At 38.0% G+C, this 15,288-nt stretch overlaps 1 protein-coding gene across 2 annotated transcripts in view; it reads right to left on the bottom strand.

Moving 5' to 3' along the window:
- The window catches only part of Fbxo11 (F-box protein 11), a 77,565-nt gene that overhangs the window by 11,270 nt on the left and 51,007 nt on the right, over positions 1–15,288 (bottom strand). The window contains exons 2-13 of one of the 2 annotated variants that reach the window (XM_038318646.2): positions 12,874–12,998; positions 12,674–12,755; positions 11,720–11,864; positions 8,946–9,075; positions 7,843–7,926; positions 7,473–7,605; positions 5,612–5,718; positions 5,418–5,529; positions 5,217–5,323; positions 5,000–5,137; positions 2,664–2,881; positions 258–343 (exon numbers count right to left, since the gene is read on the bottom strand). In XM_038318646.2, the coding sequence (XP_038174574.1) occupies positions 258–343; positions 2,664–2,881; positions 5,000–5,137; positions 5,217–5,323; positions 5,418–5,529; positions 5,612–5,718; positions 7,473–7,605; positions 7,843–7,926; positions 8,946–9,075; positions 11,720–11,864; positions 12,674–12,755; positions 12,874–12,998 (1,467 nt within the window). The remainder of the gene's footprint in view (positions 1–257; positions 344–2,663; positions 2,882–4,999; positions 5,138–5,216; positions 5,324–5,417; positions 5,530–5,611; positions 5,719–7,472; positions 7,606–7,842; positions 7,927–8,945; positions 9,076–11,719; positions 11,865–12,673; positions 12,756–12,873; positions 12,999–15,288) is intronic. The other variant, XM_038318647.2, reaches the window with a different exon arrangement.

Below are 15,288 nucleotides of genomic sequence, written 5' to 3'. Positions count from 1 at the left end.
CTTCATACTCTAGTGCACTATGGAACTGCTCAAGATCTCCAAGGACAAGCAGGTACGGAAGTTTATCAAAAACATGGGACACACATCCAGAAGAAACAAGGAGTTGAGCAATGTACAGGTAGCCATGAGGAAAGTAGAGGCCAAGAACTGAGCCTGCCTCATCTGTACTTTCCTTCATTCATTAAATCTGTATGTGTCTGGTGCACACAAGAAAAAAGCTAATGTCTAAGTTTTATGGAAAAAAATCATATGCTTACCATAAATGTCATTTCCTTCAATAAGTCCTCGTCCATCGCCAAAGATGTAAACACCTCCTTGATTTCCATTAAATATAGAATTCCCCCTATAATGTAAATAAATTTTTAAAGTCATATACTTAGCAAAATTTGTTTTAGACAATTATACAGTAATTTAGACAATTATACTGTAAAACTAAGATCATCCAGGGTAACATGAAAAATCATTTAGCTTCTATATTCAGAAACTTAGTTTGTTAATTTACAAAACAAACAAAAACCAAAAAAGCTACCTGATATTTCAAAATTCTTATTATTTAAGATGAAAACGCATGTATGTATGTATGTATGTATGTATGTATGTATGCATGCATGCATGTTTATTCTGCAGTGCTGAACTAATTTAGGGCCTTCTATATTGCTGGGTAAGTTCTGAGCTATATCTGAAGATTCCAAATAATATTTTTTCCTGTTTTGATTTGGTTTTAACTTTTTCAGACAGTCTCATTATGCAGACAGGTTGGCCCCAAACTTGTGGGGCTCTTCTACCCTCTGAATCCCAAGCAATGGGAATACAGGTGTTTGCTACCATACCCAACTCCAAAATAGTATTTTTAAACATTCCCTTGTAACCCTCAAAACAATTTCTTTTAGCTGTTTTAGAAAGATGTGGTGAATATTAGCAATATATTTTTATAGGCAGGGCAACCAGCCTAGGGAAGGCAGAGAGTCAGTCACTACCCAGACACAGAGGAAGCAAGATGAGAATGCCTTGCTGTAAAAAGGTACCAAGCCACATGGCTACACATAGATAAGAATTATGGGTTAATTGAAGTTGTGAGAGCTAGTTAATAATAAGCCTGAGCAACAGGCCATACAGTTTATAATTAATATAAGCCTCTGTGTGTTTCTTTGGGACCTAATGGCTGTGGGACCAGACAGAAAAGAAACTTCTGTCTATACATTTTCATAACAGACATTATCAACAGACAACTTGATAATTAAAAATACATCAGCTGGGCATGGTAGTACATACCTTTAATCCCAGGACTCAGGAGGCAAAGGCAGGTGGACCTCTGTGAGTTCAAGGGTAGCCTGGTCTACATAAAATTTGAGGCCAGCCAAATATGCAAGGAGACCAGAGACCCCATTTAATAAACAAAACCCCTATACTCTGATTAAATTAAAATAGCTTTGTACTATAGGACTGACCAATGATGCTTTTAAGACTTGCTTTAAGTTTGTTTGCTTTGTTACTGTGACCAGAGTGGGCCAAAACCTTTTAGATACTCTTAGTCTCTTTGTCCTAGGATCTGAGATAATTAGGGTACTAAAGCACACTATTTGCTGTCTTTCATTAAAAAAACAAAAAGACAAAGGCATTTATGTTCTAAGACAGTTATAGACCTATTTAATGACCTATAACATGGGCGGTTAATAACCTGTGCTAACACCTATGAACGTATCTATGTTTTCCTACATGTATGCCTGTGTGTGGGTGTCAAATGCCCTGGAACTGGAGTTACAGGCATTGTGACCCTGCCATGTGGGTGCTGGGACTTGAACCTGGGTCTTCTGGAAGAGGAGCCAGTGCTCTTAACCAATGAGTCATCTCTTCAGCCTCACACAAAGAACTATTTTAAACGGGGTGGTAGCAGTGCACACATTTAATCCCAGTACTCAGGAGGCCAAGGCAGGAGGATCTCTGAGTTCGAGGCCAGCCTGGTCTACAGAGCGAGTTCCAGAACAGCCAGGACACAGAGAAATCCTGCCTCGAAAGTCTCCCCCACACCCCTTCCAAACTGTATGTATCTAAATCTCTCTCTATATATATCTATATTTTTGGTTTTGCACTGAACCTTGAATCTAGGGCCTCATGTCTTCTGGACAAGCACTCTACCATAAACAAAAAAAATATTTTTTTTAAAGATTTATTTATTTTTTCAGTATGTATACATGTTCTGTCTGCATGTACACCTGCAGGCCAGAAGAGGGCACCATGGTAACATGAAAAATCATTTAGCTTCTATATTCAGAAACTTAGTTTGTTAATTTACAAAACAAACTTATTACAGATGGTTGTGAGCTGCCATGTGGTTGCTGGGAACTGAACTCAGGACTTCTGGAAGAACAGCCAGTGCTCTTAATCAATGAGCCACCTCTCTCTATATATAAATTTTTATTTAACTGTTTTATGTGCATTTGGTATGAAGGTGTCAGATTCCCTGGAACTGGATTACAGACAGTTGTGAACAGCCATGTGGGTGCTGGGAATTGAATGTGGGTCTTTTGGGAGAGCAGGCAGAGCTCCCCCAAAATATATTTTTTAAGAGTTAAGTTCAGCATCTTTTCTCAGATGTAAAAACAAACAAACAAAAAACCCCAAAGCAAAATAAACCCAACCTATATCTGTAATGATGCAAATACCTTATTGTTGGGTCACTATTTGAGGTAATCCATACTCCTGCAAAGTTGTTTGCATAGATTTTATTCTCTATAAACTGTCCTCTTCCTTTCTCATGGACATATATTCCTCCAGTCTGCCCATGGTGAATTTCACATCGAACCACTGTGGGATTAGCATAGGCTTTCACTTCGAAGCCTGCTATCCTGTTTCTGTGTATGTTGCAACTTTCAAAGTAACCCTGAAAAACACGAGTTAAAGTCTATATGTAAAGGCTACTTTCTGAATAGAAATGAAAAAAAAGAAAAGCATACATTAATGTTCAAATGACAATACAGAAACAATACAAACTGTCTAATTATTGTAAATGCATTCAATGGCAGGAAAGAAAAACAGATAAAGAACTATTCAATAAATGTAATTACTTACTTAATATGTATTATCCTTTTAACAAAAGGCTGACGTCATTAAAGAAAATACATGTTGATTGTCTTAAAAATATCAACAATTTGAGGCTGGAGAGATGGCACAATGGTTAGGAACACCTGCTATTGCTGCAGAGAACCTGAGTTGAGTTCCCAGCACTTATGTGGTGATTCACAACCATGTATTTAACTCAAGTTCGAGGAGATCCAATAATGTGTTCTGGCCTCTGTGGGCAATAGGCATGCATCTGGTGCATATACACAAGCAGAGACAAAACACTTGTACATATCAATTAAAATTTAACAACTGGTTTGAGGGTGGGGAAAATAAAATGCCTATTATGCTTGATCCCCCGAGCATAAGAAGAGAAAAAGAAAAACAGCTTCATAAATCACTTTCTAAAAGATGACTTACAGTTAGGCTCAATGGGCTCAGCATCCAACCCTAGCTACCTTGGAGGCTGATGCAAGAGGATTACATAATCTGATCCCAGTAGTTCCTGCTAACCTGCATCAGAAAGGCCTAGTCTCAAAATCAGTATTAATAAACAAAACACTGACCTAAAACAACTGTTAAATATTGTGGCCTGTGACCCTAGCAGTTGGCAGGCAGAGACAGGAGGACACAGTTCAAGGTCAGCCTTGGCTACATAAGATGTTTGAGATCAGCCTGGTGTACATATGAGACCCTGTTTCAAAAAGCATTAGAAAAAACAAAAGGTTCATTCATCCTAACCCAATGGAACGAGCCATATTTTGCTTTAAAACAGTGTAAAGAAATGCATCTATTTTATTAAGCTACAAGTCCAGTATAAACATAAAATGGTTCAGTAAAGCCAAACTGTAAAATGAATTTGTACAGAGCACTGCTTTGTAACATAAAACCACAAAAGCGCTAACTGTAATTTTTGGTGTAAAACCATCTTTATTATCACAAAGAAAGATGTGCAAGAGACTCACACGAAACCTTTCCAAATTAAATTAAAAAAAGAGCCAAAGTATAGTGGTGCATGCTTTTAGTTCCAGACCTCAGGAGAACAAGGCAAGGGGGTCTTGAGTTCAAGGCCAGCCTATGCTACAAAGCTGAACACTGCCTTTAAGGAAATCGATAAGAATGGAGAAGAAAACAACAACAACAACAACAACAACAAAAGACCAAGAAAAGGGCTATTTTCATTGAAATCAACACCTATAACCCAAATTATAATTTATAAGACATATGCAAAATGTTGCATCCTCTGGAAAAAGACACTAAACTAATATTACCTCAGAACGACCTATTTAAAGTGATAAGAAGTGAAAGGATGAGAGTCAGATTTAAACACAAGAAATGCAAACTAAATCTGTCAAAGTTTAAATTCAGAAATCTGGAATAAGTGTTTCAAAATTCTATTATAATTTGGCAACTCTCCTTTAATCATTATCATACAATGATTTAAGTCTTCAAACTGGGCATGGTGATGCACACTTTCAGTTCTAATTCCAAATAAATTAATATTCTTCAGTACACTAAATAAAAACAAGGGAGGTGCTGGAGAGATGGCTCAGCGGTTAAGAGCACTATCTGCTGCTCTTCCAGAGGTCCTGGGTTCTGTTCCCAGCACCCATATGGCAGCTAACAGCTGTCTCTGACTCCACACACAGATAGACATGCAGGGAAAATAACCAAAAAAACCTCATAGGCTTCCATGTGATTTTATATATATTCAGACTTGAGAACTAACTGCTGGATTAAACTTCAAAGATCACATCAGCTCTTGATGAATTCTACTATAAACGTATTTTTCTGGGCATGATGATTTAGGCACATGAATTTATAGAATAAATATTGTATGACTTTAAAAATATAATGGTATTCTTCAACTCAGATAATGATAAAAATAATGAAGTATGAAATATTAATGGGCAGCCAGCTTTTAATAAAAAAATCTTACCATGCCATGATCAAATGTGAACACACCAACATCACGTCCGTGATGAATGTGATTCCGTCTAATAATTGGATTTCCATGATTTTTAACCCATATCCCAGCTAATGCATTATTAGAAATTTCATTATCTTCATATATTCCCTACAACAATGAGAAACAAACATTAGTACAGTTTCAAAAAAGTTAATTTAAAGAAAAAAAGCTCAAACTACAGAAATACCTGTGCATGATCCGTTATATAAAGCCCGACATTTTCACAGTCACTGATGTTACAATGCTTGATGGTGGGACATGCTCCTTGACCACTAACACACACTGCAGAACCAACTATAAAAAAAAATGATTTATTCATTAAAAAAAAAACCCATTGAGGAACAATATAGTGGCTCTATTTTATAGAAAACATAAAGGAAACACAAACCTGTACATGTACTTCGGATGATACAGTGATCAATAATAGGGCTACAGTTCACTGTAATCTCTAAGCAGTGGTGGGCATTATGATGCTGGGCAGATTTGTCATCAGGGTTGAACTGAAAGGTAGAAATTGTATTTAAAATAACAGTCATCGCATTACCTAATTCAAAAAATATTTCAAAATGAAAAATTTCTTACTCGTATGGTCATATAGCCAACATAAGCATCTTCAGAACCTTCCATAAAAACAAAAGTTGAATCTCTAGTGTTTTCAATGATAACTTTGTCTGCCACTTTCCCAGGTGCTGTAGGGAAGACATTTGAAGCATCAGCTTTATTCTACTTGACCAGTGCAGTTATTGTTCAGAGATCACCCTCCTCCCCCAAGGGTAGGACTGACTCAGAATAGCCTGGGGACAAGCCTACATCACCATAGAGGGAAGGGTAAAAAACACTAGTTAGTATTGGACTGGAGAAATAGCTCAGTGGTTAAGAGTACTTCCTGCTCTTCTAGAGGACCTAAGTTCAATTCCCAGCTCCCACACCAGGTGGCTCACAACTGCCTGTGTCTCCAGCTCCAGGGATCTGGCCCTCTCTTCTGGATTCCATACACACATGCCCATACTCAAACACACACATATAAATACATAAATTAAAAAGATATCAATATTAAGCAGCAGGACTAATATTGATCTTTTAGTTAACTATGCTTCGTTGGTATTTATGATAAATGATCATATCTATTGGAGATATTGTTTGATCAACCCTATACCCAAACTCACATACAGTAAGTAATACTTCTAGTAAAATTCAACTATAAGCCGGGCAGTGGCGGCTCACGCCTTTTAATCCTAACACTAAGGGGGGCAGAGGCATCTCTGAGTTCAAGGTCAGCCTGGTCTACAAGAGCTAGTTCCAGGACAGGCTCCAAAGCTACAGAGAAATCCTGTCTTGAAAAACCAAAACAAACAAAAACAAAAACTATAAAAATGCAGCAAATATTAAGAAATAACCAGTCACCAGCAGCAGCCCAGGGGGAAAAAAAGATCTCTTTATTTTAATTAATTTTCAGTGGGAACCTCAATTGTTAAAGATACAATTTTCTCTCTTTTTTAGGGTAGTGGTGTTGTTAGGACTTGAACAGGTCCTCACACATGCTAGACAAACATTAAACTCTCAAACCTCCCTCCCCCCTTTATGGTGGAGCTAGAAAAGGAAGCAGAGAGGCAGTAAATGCAAATTTCATTAGTAATAGTACTAGCTACCTCAAAAGAGGTGCTAGCAGCTATATTCTCAAAATAGAAAGTCAAATCTTGAATTAACTCATTAGTATTTTAAATAAATACTTTATTACATTTAGTGTTAGAAACTTGACTAGTGCAAAAAGCATTTAAAGGCTATAATTTGTTTCTTTAAAAACACAGCAGTAGAGGCTAGAGATAGAGGCTCAGAGGTTAAAAGCCCTTGCAGAGGACTTGGGTCCAGGTCCCAGCACCCATGTGAAGGCTCAGAACCATTTCTAACTCAAGCTCCAGAGGATTTGCTGGCCTCTTCTGACCTCTGCAGGCCCCAGGCATGCATGTGGTGCACATATATACATACATACAAGAACACACAAAATAAAGCGGATCTAAAAAGACAAAATGGCACAGCAATAAAAACATAAACATTAGTGTTAGGGAGGTGGTTCAGTGGTAGGCACTTGTAAAGTTAGTTTGAGCCCCAACAGAAAAAAAACAAAACAACAACAACAACAAAAAACCCAAAAACCAGCATGCTTGTTTTCAAAGGGAAAAATCACATGAACATGTTTTCTCTTTCAATGAGTAACCGAGGGCAACTGCACGAGTGACATCAAAACACACAAACACCTGTAACTCTAACCTTCCCTGCTTTCGTTTTCCTCATATGTAAAGGATCTCCACTGCTGGGCTTTCCTACCACTAATTAACAAAGTCCATCTGGATTTTAAGTCACTAGCACTAAAAAAAGCACCAATATGTAAAATAAATAGTATTACAAAATGCTAAAATTCTAAAAATAATGAGTTTCAAAATACCTGCACCAATCATAGTGATTGGAGATTCAATATATATCCATTCATCAGTATATATCCCAGAATGAACAAAGATAAGCCCATCAAAATGTGCTTCCTGTACTCCACCAAGGGCATCTTCAATAGTATCATAATACTAGAAAAAAAATAAAAATATCAGTACAGAACAGTTACTATCGTTTAGAACAGAAAGTTATTATGTAAAGTCATAAAAATACAAATGAGACAGGACTAGGCATGTTCACAGTAGTATAGAACATATGTCATATGATAATGGAAAGAGAGACAAGGGGGGAAGTCAACAGAAATACATTCTATTTGAAAATGCTGTAACAAAATCCCATATGCCAATTAAAAAATAAAACAAACATACCAACATATTTTCTCTTCCTTTGTATCTTGCAGGGTTACTATAGAAATGCTCAGCAAATCCCGGCTTTACATGTGCACCTTTGTACTAAGATGTCAAAAACAAGACAAACGTTGTCTACTATCATAGAAACACAGTATTTAAGTTAATGTACCAGTGTAATGGTTATTAAATATAAACTAATTTTTAATCATACAGTGCAATGAAGAATCTATTTACTACTATCTAGTAAGATAGGTAAACTTTCAATTTCACCACTACTATTACTTTGGGCTAGATAGTTCTTTGAGATGGAAGCTGTCTTATGAAGCAGAGGCTTTTCAGTAACATCCGTGGCCTCTACCAAACTGGATACTAAAGATAAGTGCCCTCTTCTGCTTTGACAAACAAAGTGTCTCAAGACCACCAAATGTTCCCTGACATTTGAGAAAGAAATTATGCCTAGCTGAGAATCACTAAAAATGAACAAGAAAATTAAAATATGAAGGATGTGGTGTATGCCTTTAATCCATCACAAGTGGAGGTAGAGACAGGTGGATCTTTGAGAGTTCTAGGCCAGCCAGAACTACACAGTGAGACCTCATTTAAAAAACAAAAAAGTAAGGCATATGTAAAATTTTAAAATGACTAAAACCTACTAATCAATGTACAAATTTAAACAGATCCATCGGAATCATAACCATCCATGCTACTGATGGTTCCTGCTTTTTACGTTTTCTTCCTTCTAGCAGTTACTATCAGACAGAGGCTGGCCTTCCACTTAGGATCTTCCTGTCTTAGCATCCTGAGCACTGGGATAATAATCTATTCTGGGATACATTTATGTATTTAATTAAAAGCTTTAAATTATGTATAGTTGTGTGTGGGTATGTGTGAGTGCAATTGGCCAAGTAATCCAGAAGAGGGCACTGGATCTGCTGGAGCTGGAGTTACAGGAAGCTATGAGTTGCCTATGTGGGTGCTGGGATCCAAACTCAGGTCCTTTAGAAGAGTAATGCATGCTCTAACCCCTGAGCCATCTCTCTAGCTCTGATCTATTTATTTTTTTTACAAAGAAATGTATTTACAGATACATAATATAAATCTGTATTTTCTGTATTTCATACCAACTGCTGAAAACTCTCTTTCCATGGATTTGGATGTTCATATTCTTCTGGATTAATCTGATAGAATTTACCAGGTTCAGGATGCATCATAGGGCGAGTATATTCAAATACTTCCATATATAATCGTTTCCTGCAGGAAAAAAAGGAATTAAAGATTTCCTTATAAAATACTCTAGATTAATAAAATATTTAACATGTTATCTGAATGATCAAAATTTTAGTAAGGACAGATAAATATCAAAATATAAAAATTAATTAACTGATTAGTTCCTGAGATGGTATTGGTGCAAGGCCTCTGTGTTGTCCAGGCTGGCTTCAAACTCCTGGGCTCAAGTAAGGCTCCTGCCTTACCTAATTCTGAGTAGCTGGGACCATAGACATGTACCACTGTGCAAACAAAATACCTTCTTTTCCCTGTAGACCATGTTGGCCTCAAACTAACAATCTACCTGCCTCTGTCTCCCAAGTGCTGAGATTTAAGGCATGTACTACTATACCTGGCTGACAAAATGTACTTTAAAAAATTATTAATTTTCAAAAGCTGGCAGTGGTGGCACACACCTTTAATCCCAGCACTAAGGAGGCAGAGGCAGGCGGATCTCTGTGAGTTTGAGGCCAGCCTAGTCTATAGAGCTAGTTCCAGGACAGCCAGGGCTACACAGAGAAACCCTGTCTCAAAACATCAAAAAGTTCCTGCCTAGGCACTCTCTCCTTCTCTTACTCCATAAAACACAAGCATAAAAGACTAAACACAAGCTTCAATGCATTTGTTATAGTTTGATGTATTTTCCTTCCAGTCTTTTTTTAATCTATAGATCATTCATTTACTTTGATTAATCAAAATATCTTTAAAAAATGTTTTATAAATTTTATCTCTGTGTGGACTGGAGAGAGTATGTACATGTCATGTAAATACATGTGAAGGTCAGAGCCAACTTTTGGGAGCCATTTCCCTCCATCCACCATGTGCGTTCCAGAGATGAAAGGCAGGCTTTGAGGCCTGGTGGTGGCGTCTATTCACTTCTGAGCCATCTCAACAGCTCAGGGTAGCCATCCTCACTCTGCTCCATTCACCTTTTGTTTCATGTTCTTGCTTTCCTTCCTTTTCTCCCTCTCTTTTGGACAAGGTCTCGTGTAACCTCAAATTTCCTATGTAGCTGGGAAACTAAGTCTCTTGCCTCTACCACCCAAGTGCGAAGACTACAGAGGTGCACCACACCTGGCTCAAAAACCAAAGTAAAAGTCACAGTCAGCTGATTTATCTCAATCTAAGTGACATTATACAGTCCACTCATTTCTTTTTTTTTGTAAAAGAGGTGTTTGTGTGACTTCCTTGCATGAGTTCTGTATGTGCACTGTATCCTCTGAGAGGAGAGTGAGCAGTCATAGTGCCAGTCCTCACCTCATTCCTTACTGCTGGAAAGAGAGGATCTCTAGTTTCCTACTCATTAATTACACGTTGTCATGAAAAACTGTGCAAATAGTGAAAACATTTTCATAAATACAATGACTGGGCCAAGGGAATGTGTATTTCAAGTTTATAAACGTAGCTATTTTTCAGGTGTGTATAACACATATACTCACTGAGCTACTAGATTTAAGGAACTATTTTCAAATTATACTTGATTTTTTTCTTTTTTTTTTGAGGGGGATGGGACAGTTTCCCTGTGTAGACCTGGCTGTCCTGGAACTCACTCTATTGACCAGGCTGGCCTCGAACTCAGAGATCTGCCTGTCTCTGCCTCTTGAGTGCTGGGATTGAAAGCATATACCACCACTGCCCAGCTTATTTTTTTGTTTGTTTTTGAGACAAGGTCTCAAATATAGCCCAGGCTGGCCTGAAATTCTATTTGTAGACCAAACTGGTCTTGAACTCTGCTGCTTCTGCTCTGCTGGGACGGGGATTAAAGGTATGTGTCGCCAGTCCAACTAGCCCTGCTCTCAAATCTTGTGGAGCCTGTACCAACCTGGGTATCTTTGTGTTCCTGTCTGACCTACTTTATTCTGAGTATATCCTCCTTTTTTTTTTTTTTTTTTAGTTTTTTTGAGACAGGTCCTGGAACTTGCTCTGTACACCAGGCTAGCCAGATGGTTGTAGTGCACGCCTTTAAAATTCCAGTACTCAGAAGGCAGAAGCAGGTGGATCTCTGAGCATCTTTTTCTTGACCCTGGTACTTAAGTCTGTATCGAAATATTTTTATTACACCCCATCTCGGCTTCATTTAAAGAAGTAGAACTGAAAGGATTTGGTGTGGTGGCATAAATTCGCACTTCAGGCGGAGACAGGGGGATCTGGAGTTCAAGGGCAGTCTCAGCTACACAAGACTCTGTCTTCAACACCCTACCCGAGTTAAAAAATAAAACATCTCCTCCCAAATCACTCAACTGCAATCAACCTGCAAATAGCAGAAACAATTTCATTCATTGCTTTATAAATACTTTTTGGATTGACTAGTCCTCCACATTTATGATAATCAGCTAAGGTTTTTTTGTTTGTTTGTCCCCCCACCCCCTGCCCCGAGACAGAGTTTCTGTGTCACAGACTTGTCCTGGCTGTCCTGTAACTTGCTTTGTAGATCAGACTGACCTCGAACTCACTGAGATCCACCAGCCTCTGCCTCCCAAGTGCTGGGATTATAAGCGTGCACCACCACCACCCGGCTAGAATTTATAAACATTTTAATTTTCTTTTAACTACTTAGCTGTTAACACTTACTTCCCTACATTTGACATTTATATATCCCATACTATATTTCAAGGAAGTTTTTACTTACCACAAAATTGGATCATTAGCAAGTTCACTGAAGCGTTTACACACACAAGCAGCTCTACAAAGATCCTGTTCCAGTAAATAAGAGAAGATTTTTAAAACTACTTCATCTGGCAGTTTCTCCTGTAGATACTGTTCGGCGGGTGCTGCTAAAGAGAGATTAACAAACAAAATGTAAACAATTCATTTATCAAACAATGACTTCCTCATTAAATAATAGTTATTTTATCTAGCAAACAGCTAGTATTTTTGATGACTTATATTTTCCTTTTATCTTACATATATGTGTATACAACACCAACACACACACCAACACACACCCACACACCAACACACATACAATGGCTTTTGTTTGTTTTATGTTTAAGGCAGTCTTGAAAAGTTTCCTAGGGTGGCCCTGAACTCACTAACTTAGTCAGGCACTTAATTTCCCAACCCTCTAATCCCGCACATCTCCACATTAGCCTCCCAAGTAGCTGGGGTTTATGGTTATACTACTTAGCCTGACTTTTTAAAAAAAGGACTTTTATATAAAAATAAGACGGGCTAGAGAGATGGATTAGCATTTAAGAGTTGGTACTATTCTTACAGAGATCCCATATTTGGTTCTCAGTAGCCATAACCAGAAGCTCACAACCCCCTGTAAATCCAGCTCCAGGAAATCTGGTGTCTTCTACCATATCAGGCAATTGTAGTACCCTCCCCACAGAAACACACACATCCATAATTAAAAATAAATCTTTAAAAAAAAAGGAAATATTTTTTAGTGGTAACTACTCCTAACATATTCCGATATTTAATTAAAAACTTTTGGCATCAAATATTTATTTACTTATTTATTCATTACTTGAGACAGGGTGTTTTATGTAGCCCTGGCTGTCCTGGAAATCTCTATGTAGACCAGGACGGCGTTGAAAACTCATTTATTCTTACTCCTTAGCTTCCCATTCAAAAATACCTGATAGATCTTGTGACTTCCCAGACACTCTTGCACGTTTTGCTCGATGACCAAAGTTTTCTGTAGTTGAAGTGGAGGCACCCTTCAGAACCAGAGAAAAAATTATCATTCAAGTATTTCTATAGTATATAATTACCTCTCAAAACTGTGTCCCCTCCCCCACAATTCTTTCATTACAAAAACAATTATAACTAACTGACCTCCATACTGTTCTTTGTAGGACACGCTGTTCTTTTTGGCAAAAGAGTTTTTCTACGAAGTTGGTATGGACTATTTTGTGCACCAGGACCTGATTCTTCTGCAACCATATCTGCAGGAACATCATCTGTAAGAGATAAAGAAAAATGGTATTCAACTTTCTAAAAAAATTTTCAAATTTGGCAAGAGATAGGAGCAAACAGAATTTTTGTATGGAATTCCAGCCAACTGAATGACTACCTGACAGATGTTAATAGTCTTATAAAGCTTGGAAGACATGCTGGGCAGTGGTGGTGCATGCCTTTAATGACAGCACCCGGGAGGCAAATTTCTGAGAGTTCGAAGTCAGCCTGGTCTACAGACTGAGTTTTAGGACAGGCTCCAGAGCTACAAAGAGAAACCCTGTCTCAAAAAACCAAAACCAAAACAAACAAAAACAAAACAAAAAGCTTGGAAGACATTAGAAAAGTGAAGAAATACCTAATTAAGGAGAGAAGAGGAGGTGAGGGGAGCAGACTGACAAGGGGCACCACTGCAGAGCAGAGGAGGCGTCAATTCTGCCGTCAGCACTGTGTACTAGATACCAATGGGCAGAAAGTATACCCAGAGGGTGCGCTGAGGTCTGGTGCTAGAGACAAAGTGTGGAAGAAATCTGCCTCAGGGAGGGGAAGGCGGAGGACAAGCAACAACGGAGTGATACAATGGTCAGATGAGTACACAGGATAGTGAACGCCAGATTTCTGTTAAAGAAAATAGCTGTAAATATAAAAACGCAAAGCATGGATAAGCCCTTTGATGTTGAGACTGGAATTAAAGGTATAAAGTGTGCACTCAGGATTTTCAACCACAGAATCTAGAAATACAGATGTAAATATACAGATGTAAATATTTAGATGTGCATGGAAAATGTGCTTATCATCCTTAGCTCTCTCCACATCTAAGAATGCAAAGCTTCCCAAAATAATGAGCATGACTAATAGTTGGATCTTGCTTCTGAATAACATTTTTATAAAAGTAAATTTTCATACTCATTGGAAAAAAATGGTAGATCCCAGGGCTGGGGCAGGAAAGGTACAAAATAAGCTGAGAATAGCTTGTGGCAGAAAACTACTCAAAAAGTGATGAGGTCATATAAAATGAGGTAGAAGTGAACTTGAAAAGGCAGAATTATGCTGGATCATCAAAATAAACCAAAACAAATGTATAATCCATAAATTAACAATGATATAAACATGCTGAAAAATAAGACAAGTACGATACTTAAGTTATCTACCCAGAGATTATGAAGTGAAACAGGATAAATGTCAACTGTGGTAAGAGCTCAAAGTTAACATCATCAATAAGACAAACAACTGAAACTGAAAACCCGATAGCATAACAGAATTTCTATGATATCCCTGATAAAGAGTCAAACAAACCCAAATTTGTTCTATGAAGTAAAATGGTTTCTGTCCTGCAGAAAAGTTGTTCTGCAGGACTCAAAGAGACAGGACAACTAAGAGCAACATGTGGTCCTTGAGGGAGGAAGGCTGCTTCCCTCCCACACCACCAATTAGTGAGACCTGGAGACCTAGAGACTAGAAAGTAGGATGTGTTTAACTTCATGGTTCTTTAGGACAAAGTCTTGTTTGTAGGACACATATACTCACAAAGTAGGATATAAAAAGGTGATTTAACTTTTAAAGGACTGAATACTCTCTATAGCTAATTCTCTAAGTTTGGATTAAAAAAAATCTTACAAATTTCAATCTAAACAAGCCAAAAGAAGAAAGACAGAAAAAGAAGACTGCAATACATTACAAAGGTTGTTCACAAACCAATACATGATCAACAGGTTGTAGTGGTAAATAAGATGTGAGCAGACAGTTCTAAATTAAGGAAATACAAATAAAAACAGTGAGATAAATGTGTATAATTACACACACAGACACAGACACACACACTGGTTTTTTGAGACAGGGCTTCTCTGTGTAGTCCAGGCTGGCCTTGAACTCAGAGATCCACCTGTCTGCCTAAAGGCGTGCTCTGCCACCCTCCAGCTGATTTTATGTACCACAGTACCAAAGGTACAAGACAGTTTATGTTTTAGAACCATCAAAGACAAGAGGAAAGACTCTATTGCTTTCAGAAGGCAGTGTGGCAAGCTCTTCTGACAGCTGCTTTTGCAGCTGTCGTCACACACGCAGCAAAGCAGTAGCATGTACCAAGATATTTGTCACAGTAGCTGTCCTACAAGACAGCAGCCAAAATGTTCACTGTCAGACAGCTCACAATGGACTACTGTGTAGCTGTTACATATGAAGCAATTCTATAGATACAGTGTGATGAAGCACTGCCTCCAATATACAGGGTGGCATACAAATTAGGGCTGCTAGCACTCAGGTGGCAGAGGCAGTTGGATCTCTTTGAGTTCAAGG

This window comes from Arvicola amphibius, chromosome 2 (genome assembly GCF_903992535.2).
Source record: "Arvicola amphibius chromosome 2, mArvAmp1.2, whole genome shotgun sequence".
NCBI lineage: Eukaryota > Metazoa > Chordata > Mammalia > Rodentia > Cricetidae > Arvicola > Arvicola amphibius.
This window is presented reverse-complemented; position numbering and strand designations above follow the sequence as displayed.